The following is a 23,162-nucleotide window of genomic DNA, read 5'->3' as shown; positions in this document are numbered from 1 at the left end:
TTAATATTATTATTTCTATTTATTTTAGTATTATTTATTTTATTATCTTTTATTATTTTATTTTTATTATTTTTTATTATTTTAAATTTTATTTTATTGTTTGATATTTAGGTTTTTGTATTTGTCTGAAATTTTATTTTAATTTATTTTAGTTTTAATAAAATTGTATTGTTTATTTATTGTTTATTGTTACACATTCAACAACACTTGAATACAAATATACGTATAATCGACAGGTGTGTGCGGACACAATAAACCCATAACTAGATACTCTTGATAACTCTTGTTTTTAACCTAACCACTGTCTTTTTGCTCTCACGACCCGTGGTGCAAACAGTCCTGAACTGGAGGTCAGTGCATTTTGTGCTGAACTTTGTCACTCTGTCAACACGCAGACGGGCCTAGAATAGACTATTATGAAATATCATCAAATATTTGATACAAAAACAGCACTTCACTGAATCACTTTTAGTCCTCCCATAATGTTTTATCGTATATCACCAAATACAGTTTTAAAATGACTCAGAGGAGACTTGTTTTTCATTGAATCTAGTGTTTGTTTTGATATTTTTTTATAATTCTATTTTTGTGATTCGACTCGATGAGCTTGGCTGCATGTGTTTGTTTAACTTGACAAGATGGACACTGTGCAGCCACAGAGATTCAACGCAAATGACCGCTTGCTCAACTCTTGGGTGTGGCCACTGCTCATTGAGTGGGTGTGGCCTTATGGGAGATGGAGTGCATAAAGGGGGTGTTACATAATGGGAGGTTTCTGGGAAGTACAGAGCACCAGTGTTACTCCACTTGGCACCCGCATTGGAAAGAACTGCAGCACCTTGTGTCTGGGAGACGCCCTGGTTTTGTAGGCCGGAGTGAGCTCATGGTGCGCTCACAGCTGGATGCATTAAAACAACAACCCCTGCATTGGTCCTGGAGCCCCTACCCGCTCGCAGACGTTCATCAGAGTAACAACAAACTCTTTCTCAACGTCGGGATTGGAGGAATGGTCCCGCAGTTACACATTTGTCCACATCTGGGTGAATTTCACAAAAACTGTCAAGAAATTCATCAAGTTGTGGAAAGAAAGCAGCTATTTCTGGGGCTGCGTCCAAGGGTTCTGTGTTTTTTGATCAATTTCTGGTTTTTGGAAAAGCGTGTAGGTGTAGATGGATGAATCTCACCTAAGAGATGTCTGGATCGTATTTATCCCAAAACCAAAAAAAAAAAAAATAACAAAAATTAATTAAAATAACTTTAAACAACTACAAAAATTTACAATATTCACATTTGTCACATATGCAGTTATATATAGAATTCAAAGAACAATTAAAAGCCAACAGTAAAAATTAAAAGGCCACAGGCAATTTATTTATTTATTTTTTTTTCAAATTTTGATTTTATGAATTTTCCTCTTTAATGTCTGTAATGAAAAATATGTCTTTATTGCAATATGAAAATATAATATTTGTATCAACTAAAATTGTAAGTACACATAATGGTGTTTGTTATAATAAATTAAACGTGTTTAAAAATAAATCCCTGTATAACAGTAATGAGAATGAGATTTTAATTGCATTACAGTAATCAGAATTTTGGATTTTTTTTTCAAAATGTATTTATTTATTTGCATTTTATTCATTTCCTTATATTTATTATTATTAAATTCCTTCATTCATTCACATTTCATTCATTCAATTTTTTTGAATTATTTTTATTTTAATTATTTATTTATTCATTCATTTTATTTTTTATTTTAATTATTAATTAATTCAATCATTCATTGATTGATTTATTAATTTACATTTTATGTTATTTTATTTATTTATTTTCTAATAAAATATGACCCACACATTTCTTCATAAGAGTCATCAGTATATTTTATTTTTATTTTTATTTCTATTCATTTACATTTTAATTTTATTTAATTTTTAATTTTTTAATTTTAATTTTAATTTTGGGATAAAATATTACCCACAAATTTCTTCATGTGATTCATCAATACATTTTGAACCATGTTTTTTCTGCATGCCCTTGCCATTTTCTCAGACTTCCAGAAATGAATCACAAACATTAAACTCTTGGACGTGGCCCCAGAAATGTTCTTGTACTGTTTTCTCTCATTTCCATGACTTTACAGTGGGAACTTGACATCTTACTTGACTTTGTTTTTAAATCCCAGAATTTGTCCTGGAATGCTTCTGATAGTGAGTGTTTTTGAGAGACGTTTCCACATTGTTGTCTTTCTGAAATGTTGGTTTCTGTATTTCTCCTCAGAGTTGCTGTACAATCTAACTGCAGATTCAGATAAGAGACACAGAGGTCTGCCGGCGCGGGTGTATTTTGGAAACGGTGGAGAGCAGACAGGTGCTGTAAGTCAGCGTTTCAGCCTGGAGATCAACCGGCCGCAGTGCCATCAGTACACGTCCTTTGTGAGGGTGAGTTTTCCTCTGATATCCCAGAACTACATGATCCAAAGGTTCAGGCTTCAGGGATTTGTCCTTTAGAGTCAACATGAACGTGTTTCTGGTCTTACTGTGCATCTATTCATGTTATCCCAAAGAATAAAGTTTTTAGTAGTAATCTTTCATAAAACGTTAATAACCAATAACAATAACACCTACTGGCATCATATTTGCTGAAGGAAATTTAATGCTTGTTTCTTACTAATTTTGGGATGCTGATTCCAAAATAGTTCTTGTTTTGCTTTAGTACATCACACTTTCTCACAAAATATAGCATTTTTGCTTCTGACAACCATTTCTAAGGTGAAAAAGGCTTGTATTATCCCTTAATCTGCAGAAAAACTAACACAGAGACATGATTCCCGTCTTCCTCTGATCCAGTTCACAACTGTTTGTTCAATTCTCGGCTGATGTTCACATATATTGATAATTCAGAAGACATTATTTTATGCCTAATCACAGTTTCCACTTTTTTTCACTCCTTTGCAGATTGCAATTGAAATCATAAATTTTAAATATACCGGAACTTTTGACATTCGTCTGCTTTTGTTATTTTGATAAGTGCATTTTAGCCGATACAATATATATTTGGAAAAATCTTTATTTTATATTGTGAAAAACTAAGTTATGGGATTCAGCATCATTGAATTAGATAATATTAAAGCTTGTTTTTATTGAGTTTTTTTTTTTTTTTTTTTTTTTTAGCTGTAAAGTAGATTTTTAGGACACAATTTTAAATTAAGCAGCCTTCCTAGAAACTTAACCAATAGTTAAGTCTTTAAAAAACTGTAAAAGATGTATTTAAATTTCTTTTCTTTATTCAGTTATCCATTTTTCAGATTAATGTAGTTGTAGAAAAATTTTGCATGTCATACCCACTTAAGAAAAATCTTAAAAAAATGAAAACATTTTAACAAAGTTCAATGTTAATGCATTCATTCAGTTTTTTTTATATTTTATCTTATTTTATTTTATTAAGAATAAATACAAATTAAATAAAAATTCCAATGAAACAAAATCTGAAATCAAACAAATTCATTCAAAAACTGGCATGGAAAAAACTCCCAGCCTACTTTGTTTCTCATAGATTATACAATTTCATTGTGAAATATGTCATATTACGAAAGTAACTGGGTTGTGAATGTCATTTCATGTTGACTTAACTGTGGCTTGTTGTCACTGAGGTCTCAGTCCAGTTTTATCAGCATCACAGAATTCCTGCTGTTCCATGCAAACAGCCCTGCACTGGAGGTCATTTATTGCTGAACTTTATTTTACTCCATCAGCATGCACCAAATAAGTCCATGTGCATTTTTCTGTAATCGCTTCGAAATAGTAGTTTTTACTTGTTGCTGTTTGGAAAATGACTCTTGTGCTGTATTCTGAAGCCATAGCAAACTGTGCTGCTGTTTACTGCAGTCTTGCCCTCAATGGACGTCAGACATATGCATGTGTTTGGTGCCGAGGCTAAAGCTCTGATTAAGTCATGTGGCAGCTCAAAAGAGAAGTTCACCTATAATAAAGATAATTAAATGTAAATGTAAATGTAAAGAAAGACCCACAATAAAGTCTCATCATCAGGTGACAAACAACTACCTTTGAAATGCGGGCTCTTAATGAGAGACCTTGTTTGGCGACTCTGCTGAGACAGTCGTCATTGTGGCCGCACAGTTGGGCTCTTGTTGTCTGTCTGCTGGTAATAGTCTGCTATCCCGGCCTTCGGTCAGCGTCAGTATCCTCAGGGCGACGTGGAGCTTGAGCTCTAACAAGGAGGCCCACACAGAGCCTGTAAATTTCACTGGCGCTGCTTTATGAGCCTCTGCAGGCCACTTTTCCATAGCAAGGGTTCACCCCATACCATGCTCCTATTCCTGCATGATACAAATATGCATTAACCAACAACATACAAGCAGTGACGATACAGTGCAGGGTTTGCTGACCTGGTCTTCTTGCGTTTACTCAAGCACATTCACACATGGTTTCCTTTTGCAGATTTAAGACTGATGAGGGTCGTTCTGCAAAACTGTGTGCCTTTTGTCTTCCTTCATTAACATGTGCATAAAAAATGACTTTAAAACTGAATAGCTAACGCTTTAATTATGCGTATTTTGACATATATATATATATATATATTTATAATTTTAAATGACTCTTTTAGCACTACGTCTTATATTTTGTTAGGTTTGTAGCATGTAGTGTCATGACCTTAAGCCTTTAAAAATCACCTTTTTTTATACAATGACCCTTAAATGTCCTGCTTGAACTTTAAACCAGTAAATGCATCTATGCTGTAGCGAAGTGGAGACGTAATGCATCTTAATATTTCATCTTGTTTGTAGTCACTGCAGATTTGCGTCCGCATCTGTCATTGTGTTTGTACATTCTATCAAACACCCTACAATCACTTTCTCAGGCCCTAAATAATCAGAGTGCTGCTTGTTTATTGCCGCTTTGTCATATGGTCTACAAGTCAGTGTAGTTTATTCGATGTTTGTGTTTTGAAGCAACTGTGTTGGAAAGGGAATCACAAATACAGGTAGATATATTTTAATGGCTGCCGAGAATTTGCACTTGTTGTCAAAAGGTTGTTCTTGTGTTCTGGGTGGGCAGTCGGATCTCATTGGGTGATCCTTAATGGATCAAGCAGCATAAACAGCCTTCGTCTGAAGTAAAGACACTCATTTATCTGTATGACCACACTGGTCTTGGTAGATTTGACGTGAATCCTGTCTGTCAGTGGAGAAACTGGAGAAACTTACAGTCTGAATGTCCCACATCGAAGGGTTTACACGAGTTTACAATATCCACATGTAGAAAACACCTGCCTTATCATCAATAATCCCTCATAAACAGACTTTATTTGCTGTTAATTTTAGTTCTGTTTTTTATCCTATGCCACTTCAACACTGCATTTCGTTTGTGCAAACCTCTCTCACGTCCACAAAACAACAAATACAGTAAATCTAATCTGATATTGAATTTGTGCTGTTAATTATAGTATGCCTTTGATTCTATTTCTAAGTACACGGTATGCATAGCGATGGTGTGATCATAGCAAACACTTTCAGCTCAGTCTGAAGTTAATTCTCCTTATTATCGCAGCTTAGAATTAACCTGTCAGCCGTATGTAAGTGAGATGCACTTTTATTGCACTGGATTCTTTGTGCGTTTGTGAGAAGTGTTTGCATTAGCAGGGCTGCTCTGTTTAAGTTTGCGTAAGAAAAGTATCTGTGTCTGTGATGTATTTAAGATTGTTTAAACTGATCGTGCCAGGCATGCGGGTTTATTATGGATATTGCCAGGCTGCTTTTATACTGTATGCACAGGGTGAAAGAGCAGCTCATAGTTTCACTAGTGTTCAAAAGTTTGGAGCCTGTAAGACTTAAGGAAAACAGTCTCTTTTTCTCATCAAGGTTGCATTTATTCGAACAAAAACTATTTTGAAAGAACTGTTTTCTATTGTAAATATACTGTATTGTAAAATGTTATTTTATTCCTGTGATGCAATGCTGAATTTTCAGCATCATTAGTCCAGTCTTCAGTGTCATTATTTGTCTTCAGTGGATTATTTGATGAATAGAAGTGCACATCATTTATTTAAAACAGAAATCTGTTGTAACATTATAAATGTATTTACTATCACGTTTGATAAACCTTTGTTGAATAAAAGTATTCATTTCTCAAAAAACAAAAAAATCTTACTGACCCCAAACTTTTCAATGATACGTATTTTACATACAATTAACTTGCTCACTTGATGAGTAAATTAGTGAACTGTTTTGGGTGACGGTCATTGCTAGTTAGATACTTTACTATAAATAGCCAAAATTATAAAAAATAAATAAAAATTTTTCACTTTTTTCTCCCAATTTGGACTGCAAGGAATAAAAGTCTTAATTGTGAGATAAAAAGGTAATTATGATTATTATTATTATTTTTATTTATTTTTCATTTTAAAAAGCCATAATTGTGAGACATAAACTCAGAATTGCAAGATAAAGTCACAATTCTGAGAAGAAAAGTCGAATTCCCATACCAGCTAGTTATAAAGTATAAGCCTTGTATCGGTTTGTCAAACAACCCTTAAATATGTTCCACAACACGAGTGTGTTTGTTCAGTCGGCGAGCTCAAAGCAGCACAAATCCCCCGTCATCAAGCGTGATTTGGCTGCAGTCCCGAGGGCCAGTCTGCATGGCCATCCTCTCATTTATCCGAGTGTTAGCGTCTCCCCGCATGAAGCCAGGACCCCCACTCACTAGGTGAGGTATGCTAATGGAAAGCAGCTGGCTCTCTGGAGGGAACCTTCACTAGCACTACAGTGACGTCACAGCGGTCCGCGAGCTGCCGTGTCGTCAACTGGACGCTGACATTGATCAAAACACTCACACACACAATATATCACAATATATATACACACACACACATTTATATATAAAACTTTCTCTATATAAAAAAGATATCCACACACTGTTTTTTGTTGTTAACCTTAAATTATTTTTTTGTTTTATTATGTGTAATTTCTATAAATAATAAAATGTATATTATATATTTGATACCAGAATAACACACAACATCAAATAAATCTCATCAAGTTTAATAAATATAATTACTGTGTAATAGAGTTGTGTTTATCTTTATTCTGTTATATCTCTGAACAGCGCCTGCAGCGCTTCCTGTTTAAGAAGGATCATTGCAGCACAATCCAGAATTAGATGTGATTTAATAAGAGGATGTTACGTACATTTAATTGAACTTATTCTGCTTTTCCAAAGGTTGCTGTGGTTGGTTGACACAACCCTTCCTGTGCACAGCGAGGTTAGAAAAGTTTGTAAAACCCCTGCATCGTGCCAAAGGAAACAAGCATCTACAAGGGCTTCTCCAAATCTAGTAAATAGTCTAGTTATAATTTCCCCCCGCTGGAATAGGAGGCATTACGTAAGATTCTTGTTGATCATTTTAAACATATTTCTATTGGCACGGTTTCGGAATATCATACCAGACTGCCAGATGTTTTTTCTTTGGCTATTTTTAGCTAGATGAACTGCATATGTATTGCACTTGCACCTGAGAGCGTTTTCTGATCATGATGGATGGCGGAGTTTGTGGATGATGTTGTTGGGAAAAACTTGTAGAGCTGAGTGGAAGACTGGGCTGGATTCTTGGCTTACCATTGCCACCCTCATGCTAACCATTCACTTCATCATCTCGTGTCATTTTCACAATCCGTGATTCATGCTTTTATGTGTTTTCTTCTTGGCACTCCGTGCACGATGGGTCGAAAAACTGCTTGGGTGGATTTTCCGTATTGCATGTACAGGGATGAGTGTTGAAGCGAGTCGGGCCAGGTTTAAATGTCCATGCTGAAGGATGAGGCATCAGGGACTTCAACACTCAAATGAACAGAACCAGATGCAAGGGACAAATCTATTTCCTGTGTTATTGTGGCGGCCACACACACTGTTTTCACTAGTAAAAGGGAAATGGCAGAGCGTTTTCTGGACAGTTCACCCTGAATCCCAACGCAATAAATCGGCCTGGACACAGAAATTATTGTAGAATCAAATTTAAAGAGTATTTTGTATGCATGCAATATATGATAGAAATGATGTATTCGATTACGTATTGTAATATTTATATTCTTTTATAATGTACATAATATAAAAGAAAATATTTTTAAAATATATATATACTTTAGATAGCAACTGTAAATTAAATTGTACAGTATATAATATTATGATATACGTCATGTAAAATAAAAATAGAAAAATGCATGTATATAAAAAAACTATAAATAATTAATAAAAATTAAAACTTTTTTGAATAATCTCAGTTATATTATATATAATATTATAACATATATAATATAAAATAAACAAAATACAATTATTAATAATAAGTATATTAAAATAGGAAATAATTATTTTAAATTATAATATTTCAAAATTTTACTCTTTTTTTTATCAAATAAATGCAGTATTGATGAGCATAAGGGAATTCTTTATATTATATTTATGAAAAAGATTAGATTACAATATATTGTACTAAATATGAAATTTTGTACATTAGATCCTGATTATGATTATTTTATTTTATATGTATGATGATTGTCAACCTCGTTGATTCATTTTTTTTTCCCCCTGTATTTTAACAAGCGTATAGAAATAGCTTAGCATCATTTATGCATTTACATTCCAGTATCTTGTGTACTAATCAGAGGTTAGTTTGTGCATACTGTACATGTGGCATAGATGTCACTCTATCGCTCAGCGAAACCGAACCCGTTAGTCATTGTCCCTCATGAGATCGGACTGGGATTTGTAGTAGTGGAGAAGCTAAAGACTGTCAGATTCCTGCAGCTGTCTGGTTGTTGTGTGGCATGCCTCTGCTAGTTCTGTTTACCATGTTTACATAAACACCTCAAATCCTGCAGGCTTTACTGATGTATGTGGTACACTTCCACAGCTGCCTGCAGTGTTGTGTCAGTGCTGTCTACTGCCTACATAGTGTTGAATGATATGCATTGCCAAGTTTGGGGTCAGTAAGATTTCTTATGTTTTTAAAGTCTCTTTGAGGCTGCAATAATTTGATCAAAAATACAGAACAAACCATTACTTTGTGAAATATTATTACCATTTAAAATAACTATTTGAGTGTATTCCTGTGATGGCAAGCTGGATTTTCAGCTTCATTACTGCAGTCTGTCACATGATCCTTCTTAAAACATTGCTGATTTGATTAACATTTTATATTATTATCAATTTTGAAAACAGTTGTGCTGCTTCATATTTAACTTTTTCAGTATTTTTTGATGAATAGAAAGTTCAAATAGCAGCATAATACCATTGTATCATTTTTGATCAGTTCAATGCTTCCTTGCTGAATAAAAAGGTTAAAAACCTAAGGACAGTAGTGTCTTTATAGTAGTAGTCTAAATTACATAACATTTTTCTAGACATTTCAGTCATTTTGGATGATATTTTCTCCAATCTCATTGCCTTATCTGTCCTAAATTTGGCCTAAATTAGGCGTCTTAGAAGGCAGTAATTTTAGAGCTGTATTCAGATATCTGCAATACCTTGAAATGCTGTCCAGGTAGACTGCTTACTAAGTTTTAGAACAGAGTGAAGTGTCACACAACACTGATTCTGTTTCTCAAATGCACACATACTGTGTCAAATCGTGCATTGCTTATTTGATGGTATTCATAGCACTGACCCGGTGAGAGCAGAGGACTAGGATGTTTGCCACACTACTGGCTTTGTGTTGCCACATATAACATAACGCTGCAATTCCTCCAGTGCCATTCCACGGGCTTCATTTACGCCCGGCCAAGAAAGCTGATACAATGAATCCACACGGCAGGAAGGTAATCATATCCAGCTGTCTCCCATTAAACACGCTAACGACTCCAGCACCTATTTATAAAACACGGTGACAGAAAAATACTAAAATGCAAGAAACCCACAATACCGACAATAAATGTCATGGAAAGAACTCGGAAACAGTCAAAATGGCAGAAAACTTCATATGAAGTAACAAAGTGTCTGTTCAGTTGCTTGCTGAATCCAGGGAAAGTAGACAGCATGGTGCTTAATCTAATACTTGCATAAAAACCCCAGCTTCAAAAGTGTTATATTTTATCTAGAATGTAAATGCATGTACAGTATTAAATGATGTTAAGCTATTTATACAGACTTGCTGTAGAGAAAATCCAAAGTTAGGCCTGCTCCTGACAGTCATCATCATATATATATTATATTTAGTGAATTTGATTACATTAAATGTAGTATTGATATAATACAATACAAATTTGTTTAAATAATATGTATTTCATAATTGTATGTATGTATGTATGTATATATATATATATATATATATATATATATATATATATATATATATATATATATATTGTATATTATAATTGTTTATATTTAAGTTTCTAAAATAGTTTTAAAGTGCCATGATATAAATATCATAATATTTGCTAAAATGTAAATATATAATTTTATTTTATATATATATATATATATATATATATATATATATATATATATATATATATATATGTATGACAGTAGTGTAATATATACTGTATATATGTACAGTAATATATACACACTGTTAAGTGTTAGTGTTAAAATATTTTTATTTTATTTATTAGATTTAATATATTTAATATAAATATCATGATATACAATAAAACATATTTTAAATATAAAATGGGCCACAGAGAAAGGTTTTGGTTGTACACCAGAGACTATGTCTCGAGCAACATTTCCATTATGAAAATAGTCTCACAAACGTGTGCTTTTCATCAAGCACACATTGTTCTGTTACTTTTTATTTTCAGTTCCCTAAAACATGATTTTGGAGGGTCTTGTTCATATGGTCTGATGACCTGCTGTTATGTGTCTGGTGTTTAACACCTGGCTTCTCTCCAGTGTATTTTAAACAGCAGTCACACTAGTGGTCTCATGCACACCCTGGTTGTTGTTGGAATTGTATGTGTTTTTCTATTGGAGCACAGTGGTGGACTACCTTTAGTGCAGAGGCTCAAACATATACACCTATAGCAGTTTATTTTACATCTCTCAGCCCACGTGCTGTAGATTTGGAGATTGTTTCCAGGCTGCAGGCAGCGATCAAAACAATAGACCTAAAATAACTGCACTGTAACAGTGGAGCGGTTTTATGAGGCCTGATCTCATCAGACACAGGAAGCATCTGTCGCTGTCGTCCTGAGCGTTCAGGATGAGCTGATGTTCACAGACCTGCTTCAGCAGGATCATACAGAGAGATAAAGCTAATAGACTGGCTACTGTCGAACAACAGATATTCAGTTTAATCTATGAACAACTGAATTTACGTTTCGAAATTTCAAATAAGGATTCGCAAAAAAATATATATTAATTGATCTTTATGTCTTCTAGATTTAACTATTTGATCTTCTGTGATATATATATATATTATAAATCGAAAATTGAATAGATATAGATAGATAAATAAAATAAATTCTTTACAAATGTTTTGTTCATGTATTATTGTGAATTATGTATTATAGAGTGGGTAAAATAAGTATTGAACACATCACCATTTTTCTCAGTAAATATATTTCTAAAGTATCACACATAACTAAATTTCTCAATTTATTTTGTGTTGTAGTTTCTGAATTTATTGAATTTATTTTGTGTTGTTTTATTTGTATGTTTGGGTTACGTGGGTTGTTACCGACATCTGGTGAAAATTTCATGTTAACAGCACCTTTAGAAATACATTTACTGAGAATAATGGTGATGTGTTCAATACTAATTTTATCGCTGTATATGTATATACAGTATAAGTATAAATCCCATATCCCACAATATAGTGCGCTCAACTTGACCTTCCTTTTCTGTCTTCTACCTTTCTTTCTTTTTTATTTTTTTTACATCTGCTTTTTTACTTATTATCATTTGGAGAACCAAAGGTTTATTTTCCTAACCCTATTGTATCAAAATATAATTTCCTAGTTTCCTAGAAATGGTTTGTCATTTCCTACATCACTAGATTTCACTTGTTATCACATGACAACAGTATTCATTACTGTTTTTTATGTTTTATAGCTGTATAACATACAGTATATGATTTTGCATGTTATTTTTATGAAGATAGAATCTGAGGTTTTATTAAAAATGGCATATTTAGATACATTATTCAACATATACGACAGCTGGAAGTCCATTCCTCAACATAAGGAAACTCCTCTAACCTCTTTTGTTGCTGTCGTTCCTGTATTTTTCTTAATAGAACTAAAAACAAACATCCAACAGCCGAAGCAGAAATTATTTTAGTCTCCTGTCAGTTTTGAATAATCCATTGTAGATAACTAAAGTCGCACGGATATGATCTGATGCCTTTCAGAATGACTGAATGTTGTAAAAACAGAAGGTCAGCTTCTTAAAATACGTCATTTTTATGCTTGGTCTCATTTTGTGTAAGATCTTAAAGTGTTCTTGAACTGGTTTTAAAGTGATGGAAGCCATATTCCCTCCAGCATCCATAACTCACATTACTACCATAAAAGGAACTAATCCCAATCATCCAGTGCTTCCTGGGTGCGCAGTGCTTTTGAGACCTTTACAGGAGTGCCCCGTTTTTGGAACAGCTTGTAATTCTGGGAATGAGTAGCAGGAGTGAAGGATTTTCTTGGCTCTCCCTACACTTACCCTTGACATGACCCACCTCCTCACTTAGTGAGTAAAACCTAAGGGCATATCAGTTATTCCAGGCATTTATGTTGACAGATAGCAGCAGAGAAGACGTATAAAGCCGTGGAAATATTACTGTACATGTCAAGGCCAAAGGGACTGTGTTCTGTTGCTCTTTCAAATGAAATGGATGTCCTGCTAAATACCGGTGTATTTCTGCACAGTGGAAAGATTTCCAGGCAGTTTAATTTTTGGTGAAGTGTTAAGAGAGTGTGTGTATCTTGGCCTGAATTCTCCGTAAGCATTTATCGAATGCTTTGTTCTCATTCTAATAAGTCTTTTTTTTGGCCTTCACACAAAACCTGTCAAGAGCATGTGCAGATCACATTTCACCACCAAATCAAGAGGAAAACATATAAAATATCATATTTTAAATAAATGAAGCATGTTTTTTATTTTTTTCATTGTGACATTTTTTCCCCTGATAATTAAACACATTTCCCCGTAAAATTGTAATTGCTGTAATGCTTCCCAGTGTTTAATTTTAAGTTTTTTTTCTTTTGTAATTCCTATTGTATTTAAATTGGCATAAAAATGTAGACCGTTTACGCTACAGGAGCATGGCACCTCCATTTCAGATTTATAAATCCCAGCTGAGTTTTCAACTGAGGGTCACATACTTTATGTACAAGATTTTTACAAGGACATTGTTCCAGTATTTCATCCACTTATGTGTCTTTGTGTATTAATATTATTTATTTTGTACTGTACACATGCATAACCTGCATATCTATTTTTTTCTGTGTGCATTATGCAATTTTTTTGTATGTTAGGTCATGTGACATAGCCACTGTGTTATCAATAAGTTAGAAGTGCATTTTGGGTGCTGTATAGCATACAGTAAGGGAAAAGCAGTTAGTGTGGAGGGGTTCTGCATACTAACCACACATGGAATAAGTTTCCAGCCAGCTCATGTGATGGGCGTCCCATATGCTCTCACTCCAGTGTGTGTTAACCATCATCATTCTCATGGGAAAATTTCAGCAGTCCTCGGGGGGGGTTTAATGGAGAGGCTCGGAAACTATGTGTCCCTGTGATAACGCCTGCAGTTTGGGCAAACAAGCCTAAATTATATCTGCCTCAGTGTCACTACAGTGCAAGAGAAATGCTCTAGTGAGCTGCCTAACTAGACAGCATTTGAAGGCATTATAGGCACACTCCCAATGCAAAGTCTGTTCCAAAAGGTATGGGGTCAGAGGTCAGGGCTCTGTGTGGGCTAGTCAAGTTTTTTCACACCAAACTCATCCAACCATGTCTTTATAGACCTGGCTTTGTGCACTGGGCCACAGTCATGCTGGAATAGAAAAGTGTCTTTCCCAAACTGTTCCCACAAAGTTGGAAACATAGCATTGTCCAAAATGTGTTGGTATGCTGAAGCATTAAGATTTCCCTTCACTGGAAGTATGGTTGAGTTGTTGCTTTTCCTAAACGCTTCCAGTTTCCAATAATAGCACTTACTGTTGACCATGGGATATCTAGCATGGATGACATTTCACAAACTGACTTATTGCAAAGGTGGCATCCTATCACAGTGCCACACTTGAATCCACTGAGCACTTCTGAACAACCCATTTTCCCCACAAATGTTTGTAAATGCCGAATGCATGGCTAGGTTCATGATTTTATATGACAATAGGTCTGCATGAAATGCCTGAATTCAATATTCAAGAGGTGTGTCCCAATATTTTCTGCCCATATAGTGTAATATATATATATATACATATATATATATATACATATATATATATATATATATATAATATATATATATATATATATATATATATATATATATATACAATATGTTTATATGCATCATATATATATATATATACTATTATATATATATATATATATATATATATATAATGTGACAAGGTTTTGTGCTGATTAGCACTATTTGTGCTGCATGTGAGTTGTTGTCTTTGTAGAGCCCTTTTATAGAACTTCCATTTCAATTAGGATGATCCTTAGTAAAGCTGCTTTTGTAACAGAGCCAGAGAGTTACAAAAGTTGCAACAGAGACATGTATTGTGAAACTAGGCAATGCTTTTTTAGATGCAAATGAATAAATGCTCAGGGAAAATGCTGTATTGCTGGTGTGAAATTGTGCATTTTGTCACTGGTACATCATATAACCTTCCCATATTACCTCTACACTAAAAAAAATGTGTAAAAAAGGTTTGTTTTTTTTTTAACTCTGAAATATATTTTCCTCAGTATAGGGAAAGCATTTTTATAGCAGTTAAACCAAAACTATTAAAAATATTTTATTGAAATACAGCATAAATAAAATAAATATGAATATTAGATGAAAAGAAAATAATTGCAAAATTATTAAAAAAAAAAAAAAAAAACGAAAAATTATTGTAAAAAATGCTAAAGCTTAACTGAAAACTGAAAATATAAAATAAAAACAATTTCAGAATATTAATAAATGCTATATAGCATAATACGATAATTATGTTTTATCCATTTAGCATTGTTTTCTCTACTGCCTGTGTCTATAAGAACAGACCTGTGAAGCATTTATATGCTGTGACACACCAGTTGAAAACCACTGAACTAAACCACAACATGTCTCTCTGCACACAGCACAATTATGTTCTGTTTGACATTATCGGACTTTCTTTTCTTTGGTCCGTTTTGAAGCAGTTTGAAAGAGCCGCTAGTTTGAATTGTTTATGAACATGGCATTTCTGTATATGGACTAACACTTCAGGAATGAGTGTCTGCGATTTATCATCAGTTTCAGATGAGCTTGTGAATTTTGGAGGGAGATCTGATAAATATTTTCACACTCAGGCTTTGCAAGGTTCATGTACAGTCCATTCCAGCTTTTAATGCGGGAATCAAATGCAGCTTCACCTGCTCAGGTCCAGAGAACTCTTCTGGCGATATTAATCTTTCATGCTAATTTGTAGTTTTCCACAGGCTAAGTGATTTATCCCAAGATGGAACTCGTGTTGTAAACGCCCAAATCTGTTTGTTCTGACAAATGAATAAGTTAATTGCATTTGCAAACACATGCAGCACACAAACACAGTTATTTCAGGCTCCATGAGTTGTGTACTTCGTCACAGTTATTAATTTTAATGCCTTGAATTTTGTTCCCCCTCTGTGTCTTATAATTGGTTCCATATGGGATGTTGTCGTATTATACAATGTCTGTCATGGACAATAATATTAGAGGAGTTGACGTCGTTGTAGTATAGTTCAACTTTGATGGGTTGTCCAATGGGGGGGATCATGTTCAGGTGACCCATGTGAGTATGAATGAAATATATGAGGGATTTTATACAATGCATACAATAAAATGGCTATTGAAAAATGGTTATTGAAACGTACTGACTCTCAGGATAACCAAGATGTAGTCGAGTTTGTTTCTGCATTAGATTTGGAGAAATGTAATATTCCATCACTTGCTCACTAATGGATCCTCTGCAGTGAATGGGTGCCGTCAGAATGAGAGTCCAAACAGCTGATAGAAACATCACAGTAATCCACACCACTCCAGTCCAAGAGAGTACTTAAATTTTGATGTTTTATCAGCTGTTTGGAATCTAATTCTGACGGCACCCATTCACTGCAGAGGATCCATTGAGCAAGTGATGTAATGTTAAATATATACAAATCTGTTACAATGATGAAACAAACTCATCGATATCTTGGATGCCCTGAAGATGAGTAAATGTTCAGCAAATTAACATTTTTGAGTGAACTGTCTCTTTAAGGATTTCTTGTTTGTATTTAGTGCATTATTGTGTCTGTAGAACAAATGATGCAGGATAGATTGCATGCTGAAGTTGAATAGTTTTTCAAATGTATGAGCAATAATAATAAGGATCTTTGGATTGAAGTTCATGTTTTGCTTAAGTTCATATTTTTAGCATAACTCTAAATACATGTCATGCATGCATCTGCCCTTAAAAGGGAATCCTACAGCGGAGCATAAATTAATAGCAGAACCTGTGTTTAGTTCGAGGGTCTTGATAAAGCCCCGGTTTGTGCACTCTGTGCATGTCTTTAATAACTCTTGGAACAGTCTGGTGGTAGCCACGTGAGTGCGGATCCTCTCGGCCAATCACAATCGGCATCTGTTCAAATTACATCATCCCTTCTGCCTTCCCTGAAGAACAGAAAAAAGTGTTGAGTTCAGCCGCCCTGCTTATCTTTAAGATAAACTGACAAGTTCTCAAAGCTGGTTGCTGGTTCTGCAAATCTTCTCATATTGGCACATAACTGAAAAACTAAAGCCATTAAATACAAATTACATTCTTAAGCATTTCATGATATCAGCCTCCCTTAAACTTAAAGTGTAAGTTTGTCAGAAAAGCTGTTTTACAGCCTGATGACATTAGAGAACCTTTTTACATTCCACAAAGATGTCTTGCTTTCCCGTGAAAAGATGTCTGAACTTCCTTAAAACAAGATAAATGTTTTCTGTTTTCAACATTGACAATAATAATAAATGTTTCTTGAGCAGCAAATTTCTGAAAGCTCATGTGACACTGAAGACTTGAGTAATGATGCTGAAAATTCAGCTGTGCTTCACAGAAATAAATTACATTTTAAAATATATTTAAATAGAAAACAGCTATTTTAAACTGTAATAATTTTGTACAATATTACTGTTTTTCCTGTATTTTGAAATTAGATTCCTAATGCTTTTTATTTAGAAGAAGATTAAAATCGACCACATATAAGGACATTCAACACATTCTTTTCACACGCTCATTAAGATGTCTTTGTGTCAAACTCTAAACATGCTCTTATCATTCAATCAGCACTATTTTTCACCACTGTCTCCATGTTCAAAAGCATGAGGTCAGACTCAATGATCCTCAGATGAGAGATTATTGCTCTGGTAAGTTTGGGAATGGACACCATCCAACCCTTCATACATTAGACACTGCATTTCCCACATTCATGGCTATAGAGGTTTTTAATCATATTTTTTACTTCCAAGTATGCTAAATGACATTCGGTAACACATAACCTATCTATCACATTTGTTTGGTGAAACTTTCAAGATCTTAAAAAAGTACTTTACCATTTTAGACACTCTACTGTTAATGTCATGTTTTTGTCTTACTGTAATATGTTAGTCTTTGAATTATCTTGATCTAAATACAGTTGTACACTACCACTAATAGTTTGGAGTCTGAAAAAGTTTTGTTTTTGAAAGAAGTCTCTTATACTCACAAAAGATGCATTATTTGATTAAAAATACAGTAAAAATGTAAAATATTATTACAATTTAAAATTACTGCTTTCTATTTGAATATATTGTAAAATTTAATTTATTCTAGTGATGCGAAGCTGAATTTTCAGCATCATTACTCCAGTCTTCAGTGTCACAATCCATATATTCATTTTTTGCATTTGCTGCTAGAGGAGCATTTATGATTATTATCAATGTTGAAAACAGTTGTGCTCCTTCATATTTTCGTGGAAACCATATATTGTTTATTTTCAGATTATTTGATTAATAGAAAGTTCAAAAGAGCAGCATTTATTTGAAATATAAATCTTTTGCAAATTGCTTTACTGTCACTTTTGATCAATTTAATGCATTCTTGCTGAATAAAAGTATTACTTTTTTTATTGCAATAAATAAATACTCACTGACCCTAAACTTTTGTATGGTAGTGTAAATAAATATGAAAATCATCAAGTACTATGTTATGTATCAAATGGTTGAATGGTTATAAATCAAACATATATGAAAACACCACTAATTACTTGCAGCTCTCCAAAATAATTACCATTCATGCGCATGTTATTTATTATATAGGTGCTTGACTTGGCATGCACAGATGCAGCAGCCAGTTATTTATTATTCATATACTAGTTTTCAGTAGTGTTGAATGATTACTAATATAAATACACAGTAACATGAGCGCTGTAGCCTGAAGTGTGACCATTGGTTCTGACAGTTTAGTTTTATAGCTGTTGTAAAAAGTGCTATTAAGACTTGTGAATCTGCCTGTGTGAAGCCGTTGTATAGTGCTGAGTCTTTCTGTGAAAGGCTTTACTGTGCCAAATGGAAACAATGTAAGGAAACAGACGCCACTTCAGCCGTGTGGCTCGTACAGTGAAGCCCTGTGGCGACTGACTGACCTGCTTGGCTCGAGTCTGTCGATGTGTGTCCGCGACATGTAAGGAACAGTTGTTTGGGGTCCCTTCAGATGCCACCCATCCAATTAAAGGACCTGAGGCGTGCTTTCTTCTGCTCTATAAATACAGCAAAGCATGGAGTCCGGGGGGCTGGGAAAGGAGGAAGCAGAAGGGGAAAGGAGGCATTAATAATAATGATAAAAGCTAGTAAGACACAGGCCAAGGCTCAGATATGACCTCTACTACTTCCTTGTGTGCAGGAGGTGCTTTTTCCTGTTGTGTCTCCTCTGTGTGGGTTTTAGCAGATTGTGGGAAGCCGGTCCGTCTTCTACTCTTGTACTATTGTCATGAGTCTCAATTTTTGTCATTGTCTGGTTTTCAAAACACCCCTTAAGCAGCCTACTAATGTATATATTGTAAATGTAATGTAAATATCTTCAAATAATAGTAATCATAAATAGTTTCATAAGAAATATAAAAATAAAAATACAATAAAAGAAAAAATTGTTTTACAATGAAATAATATTCCACATTAAAATTAATATAAGGGTCATAAAAGCAAAAAAAACTGATGTTAACTTCTTTTTTTCTTCCTCTTCTTTTTTTATAATTTTTTTTAGACTGTTTAATTACGATATGTACTGTATGCATAAATGTTTGTATGTGTGTGTCTGTGTGTGTGTGTGTGTGTGTGTGTGTGTGTGTGTGTGTGTGTGTGTGTGTGTGTTTTCAAATTCAAATTTAATTGGGCAAACCAGAAATGCATGCATGCCAATTTTGAAGTAAAACAGAACTGAAGTGTTCAGTCTTTTCCTGTGCAGGTTGGTAGGAGCTGTACTAACATCACTAGTAAACATCCAATCACTAAAATCAGGGATTCAGCCAAGTGAACTTTATTACACGTAAAGCACTTTCATGTAAGATAAGTTGAACTGCTCAAGAGTAACTTCCCTCAGTTATCACTGCTGGACTGTTTATTTGGTCTTATTTTTAGTATGCTGATTATCATGATGGTTGGTACACACTTAATCTTGTTTTATTGAAGAACAAGAGGTCATTCATGTTCTCAGTTCACATGTGGCCCAGTGAAAGTGGCACATAGACTGTTCCTGCGGTCTGGCCGTCAGTCTCCTGATCTTTACTGCTCCCCAGGGTGGGGGTCACCGGTCGGACACTTATATTTGATATACATTCTGCTTTAATCCCAGCTGGGACCTGAGGAGAACACCAGCTCCTCACACAACTCTGAGCTTTATATTGTTCATTTTATGACTTTAAGCATATTACTGTAACAAAACCCTCTCTCTGGACGCCAACTGGCACACGAGAGGCTCTCAGCTGATGAATGTGACGGCTTTCACAGGACTCGCGCCACTAAACGCTTAATCTAGGGTTTATTACACAAGCTTTGATTCTCAGATGCTTTTATTTATACACCTAAATCTCCAGCACAAAGCAGTTTTTTTGTGTTAGTAACAGCATCTCTTATTTTAGTATTTTTATACTATTATAGTTTTATACTATTGTAATTATTTTAAATTATTTTAGTTTTCATTTTAATTTTACTTTAGGTATTTTTAAAGTACTAAGATAATTTAGTAATTTTATTACCTTTGAAATTTTTCATATCATTATAATAAATCTCATGTTTTTTTAGCGTATTTTATTTCAAGGCAACATTCCTTGTTTTTCATTTAATATTTATTCTTATTTTATTTTATTTCAACTGTATTTCAATAAATGAAAACAATTTTCTAATAGTTTTAGATTTAGTTAACAGTAACATTTAACAAAATTTCTCATATACCATAGTTTGTTTTGTTGTAACCAATCTACATTATATAAAAATATGAGGATTACTATTGGTTATATCAGTAAAAATCGCAAAAAAAAAAAAAAAAAAAAAGCCTAAATGTTTACTTCTGAAGGGAAAGTTCATAAAAAAAAATTAAAAATAAGAATTCTGTCATGATTTACTCATTTTCATGTTGTTCCAAACCTGTAAATAAATCTCTGGAGACTAAAACCTGTCCATTCAGCCACCACACCTCTGTTTCCTGCAGTAACTCTTTCAGTGAAGGTGCAGGTCGGCTGGACAGCAGGACAGGATGTGCACTATCTAGTGTATCATGATAAGTTATAACATGGGTCTGAATCAGCACCGCTGAGGAAGGGGATGGGTGGGAGGACAAACGGAAACCATGTGATAAAACTCAAGGGTAAAGAGAAAGAAAGAAAAGTTAAGGGGTGCTTAGTTTGCTTTTCTATCCCGGTTGTGCAGATGAAAGTCTCTTCACCGTCCCGAGTGATGTTTAATAGTCAGGAGAGGAGAAGAGGGCACAGAAAAGGTCTGCTTTCCCCATGTCCCTCCCTCTTTAGTGTCCTCTAATGAGGATGACGAGATTTGATCCCGTTCATTTGACTGTTTCCAAGCGGTGTGCCAAAGGAAACACTCCTCAGGCCGTGGCTCGTATTGCCAAAATAAGGGAAGATGAAGTGTGTCGGGGCAGGGCAGTGCCAGCTTTATCCAAATGTTCATCTAGTAGCTTTTGGTAGCTCTTTAATGCCACACAGATCACTTGCCAGAGCCAGCAAGAGCTTTGTGCAGCTTTGCAAAGAGCCTCGGTTGTAAAGCTTTTCACCGCAAATGTGATTTTAGCCCGTGCAAAGCCAGTTACACAGCCACCGATTGGGTGAGCTACTTGTCATATGGACCATTCATCTAGACTTGTATCAGTCTGTGTATATATATATATATGGGTCAAAGAATATATCAATATATACGTTAAGATATCCGCATCAAAATAAATGTACAAAATGATTTGTGTCAATAGTTAAAATGTCACATTAAATGTAATTAAAAAGTCTATTTTTAAGGTCCAAAGAAAGTTTTTAAATGAATAAAATGTCAAAATTTGGTTGAAATAATGTTACATTGTCATTCAGTGTAACACAATATTTATGCAAAAATTCAAACAACACGCTTATTCTGAAGTGTACATATTAAAATATCTAAAAGAATAATAGAGCATACTAAATTTTATTGTGTTTTAAATTAGTAAAAAATTCTTACTAACAAATGGGCAAAACCTTATGTTAGAAATGTATAAATGTAAAATTACAACTCATTAGTATTTGGAGTGAAAGTAATTAGTTTTTTAATATGTCATCATACATTGATTTTTGTTGTAAATATGCCTGACGAGAGTGTTACACTGAATGACATTTTACTGGGTGTCTTCTGTAAATCAGGGGAAAATGTATGATATTTATTTTTTGCTCAGAAAAAACAAAAACAAAATTGCAATTAAATAAAACAGAAAACTTTTTGCATTTTTGGGGGGAAAAACTACAACAGTTTAAAGCAGTATTACACTTTTTTTTTATGCTTAAACACTTTTTCGTCTTTGACCCATATATGTATGTATATGTATATTATTACTTCTTTTATTACAGCTATTTGCCAAAGCAACATTTCTCATTTTCAGTTAGGTTAGTTTAGAAAAATTATACGTCACGTTTTCCCGTGTTTGTACTTTTTAACAGAAAGAAGTGAAGGATGTGTTTGCTGCCATCGTGTTTGAAGCAGCCTACAGCTTAGGGAAACACATTGTAGATGGACACCAGGACCGTGACCTTCCCTCACTCACTCCTGTTCTACGCTGGAAAAAAGGAAAGAAGATCGCTGCAAAGAACGAGGTTTGAATTTTCCACCTTTTACTACACCTACAAAATTAAGTTCAAACATGACACAACCTTTTGTACCAAACACAAATAGTGGAGATGCCAAAAACTTGAGCAGACTGCACTACACAGATCCATTCAGAATGATCAAACACAGCAACATACACATGACAGATCAAAACAGTATCCTGAATGTGTGTGGAAACAATGTGAATGTACTGAAAAATCTCTGTGCATAAATACAATGTGTGATCAGTGCTTTGAGAGTGCACATAAACAGTTTGTTTGCACATCAATATAAAGAAGACACACATGCTAACTGTATGATTCCTGTGTGTCACTGCATCATCTTTGCCTTGATTACAGTCCTTATCTTTCAAAACTTTACTAGCGAAACACTGGTTTGCTTTATATAGCCAGGAATGTAATCAGTGTAATCAGTCTGGTTTTCTTTACAGTAGAGCTGCTTTAGATTGATTAAAGGTTCATCTGACTTCTCATTAATGATTTTGAATTAATTGTGTGTCTTAATGCATTAACGCTGACAGCCCGTGTGTGTGTGTGTGTGTGTGTGTGTGTGTGCGTGTGCGCGTGTGTGTGTTGTGTATGTGTGTGTGTGTGTGTATATACTTCCATTATTAT

At 34.2% G+C, this 23,162-nt stretch overlaps 1 protein-coding gene across 1 annotated transcript in view; it reads left to right on the top strand.

The window, feature by feature from the left end:
• The window catches only part of LOC109087208 (integrin alpha-9-like), a 90,700-nt gene that overhangs the window by 38,947 nt on the left and 28,591 nt on the right, over window positions 1-23,162 (top strand). Inside the window, exons 15-16 of the mRNA XM_042736134.1 lie at window positions 2,139-2,438; window positions 22,383-22,535. Coding sequence (XP_042592068.1) covers window positions 2,139-2,438; window positions 22,383-22,535 — 453 coding nt within the window. The remainder of the gene's footprint in view (window positions 1-2,138; window positions 2,439-22,382; window positions 22,536-23,162) is intronic.

The sequence above is a fragment of the Cyprinus carpio genome, chromosome B13, assembly GCF_018340385.1.
Source record: "Cyprinus carpio isolate SPL01 chromosome B13, ASM1834038v1, whole genome shotgun sequence".
Taxonomy (NCBI): domain Eukaryota; kingdom Metazoa; phylum Chordata; class Actinopteri; order Cypriniformes; family Cyprinidae; genus Cyprinus; species Cyprinus carpio.
The sequence above is the reverse complement of the archived record's forward strand: the minus strand, read 5'-3'. Positions and strand labels throughout refer to the sequence as shown.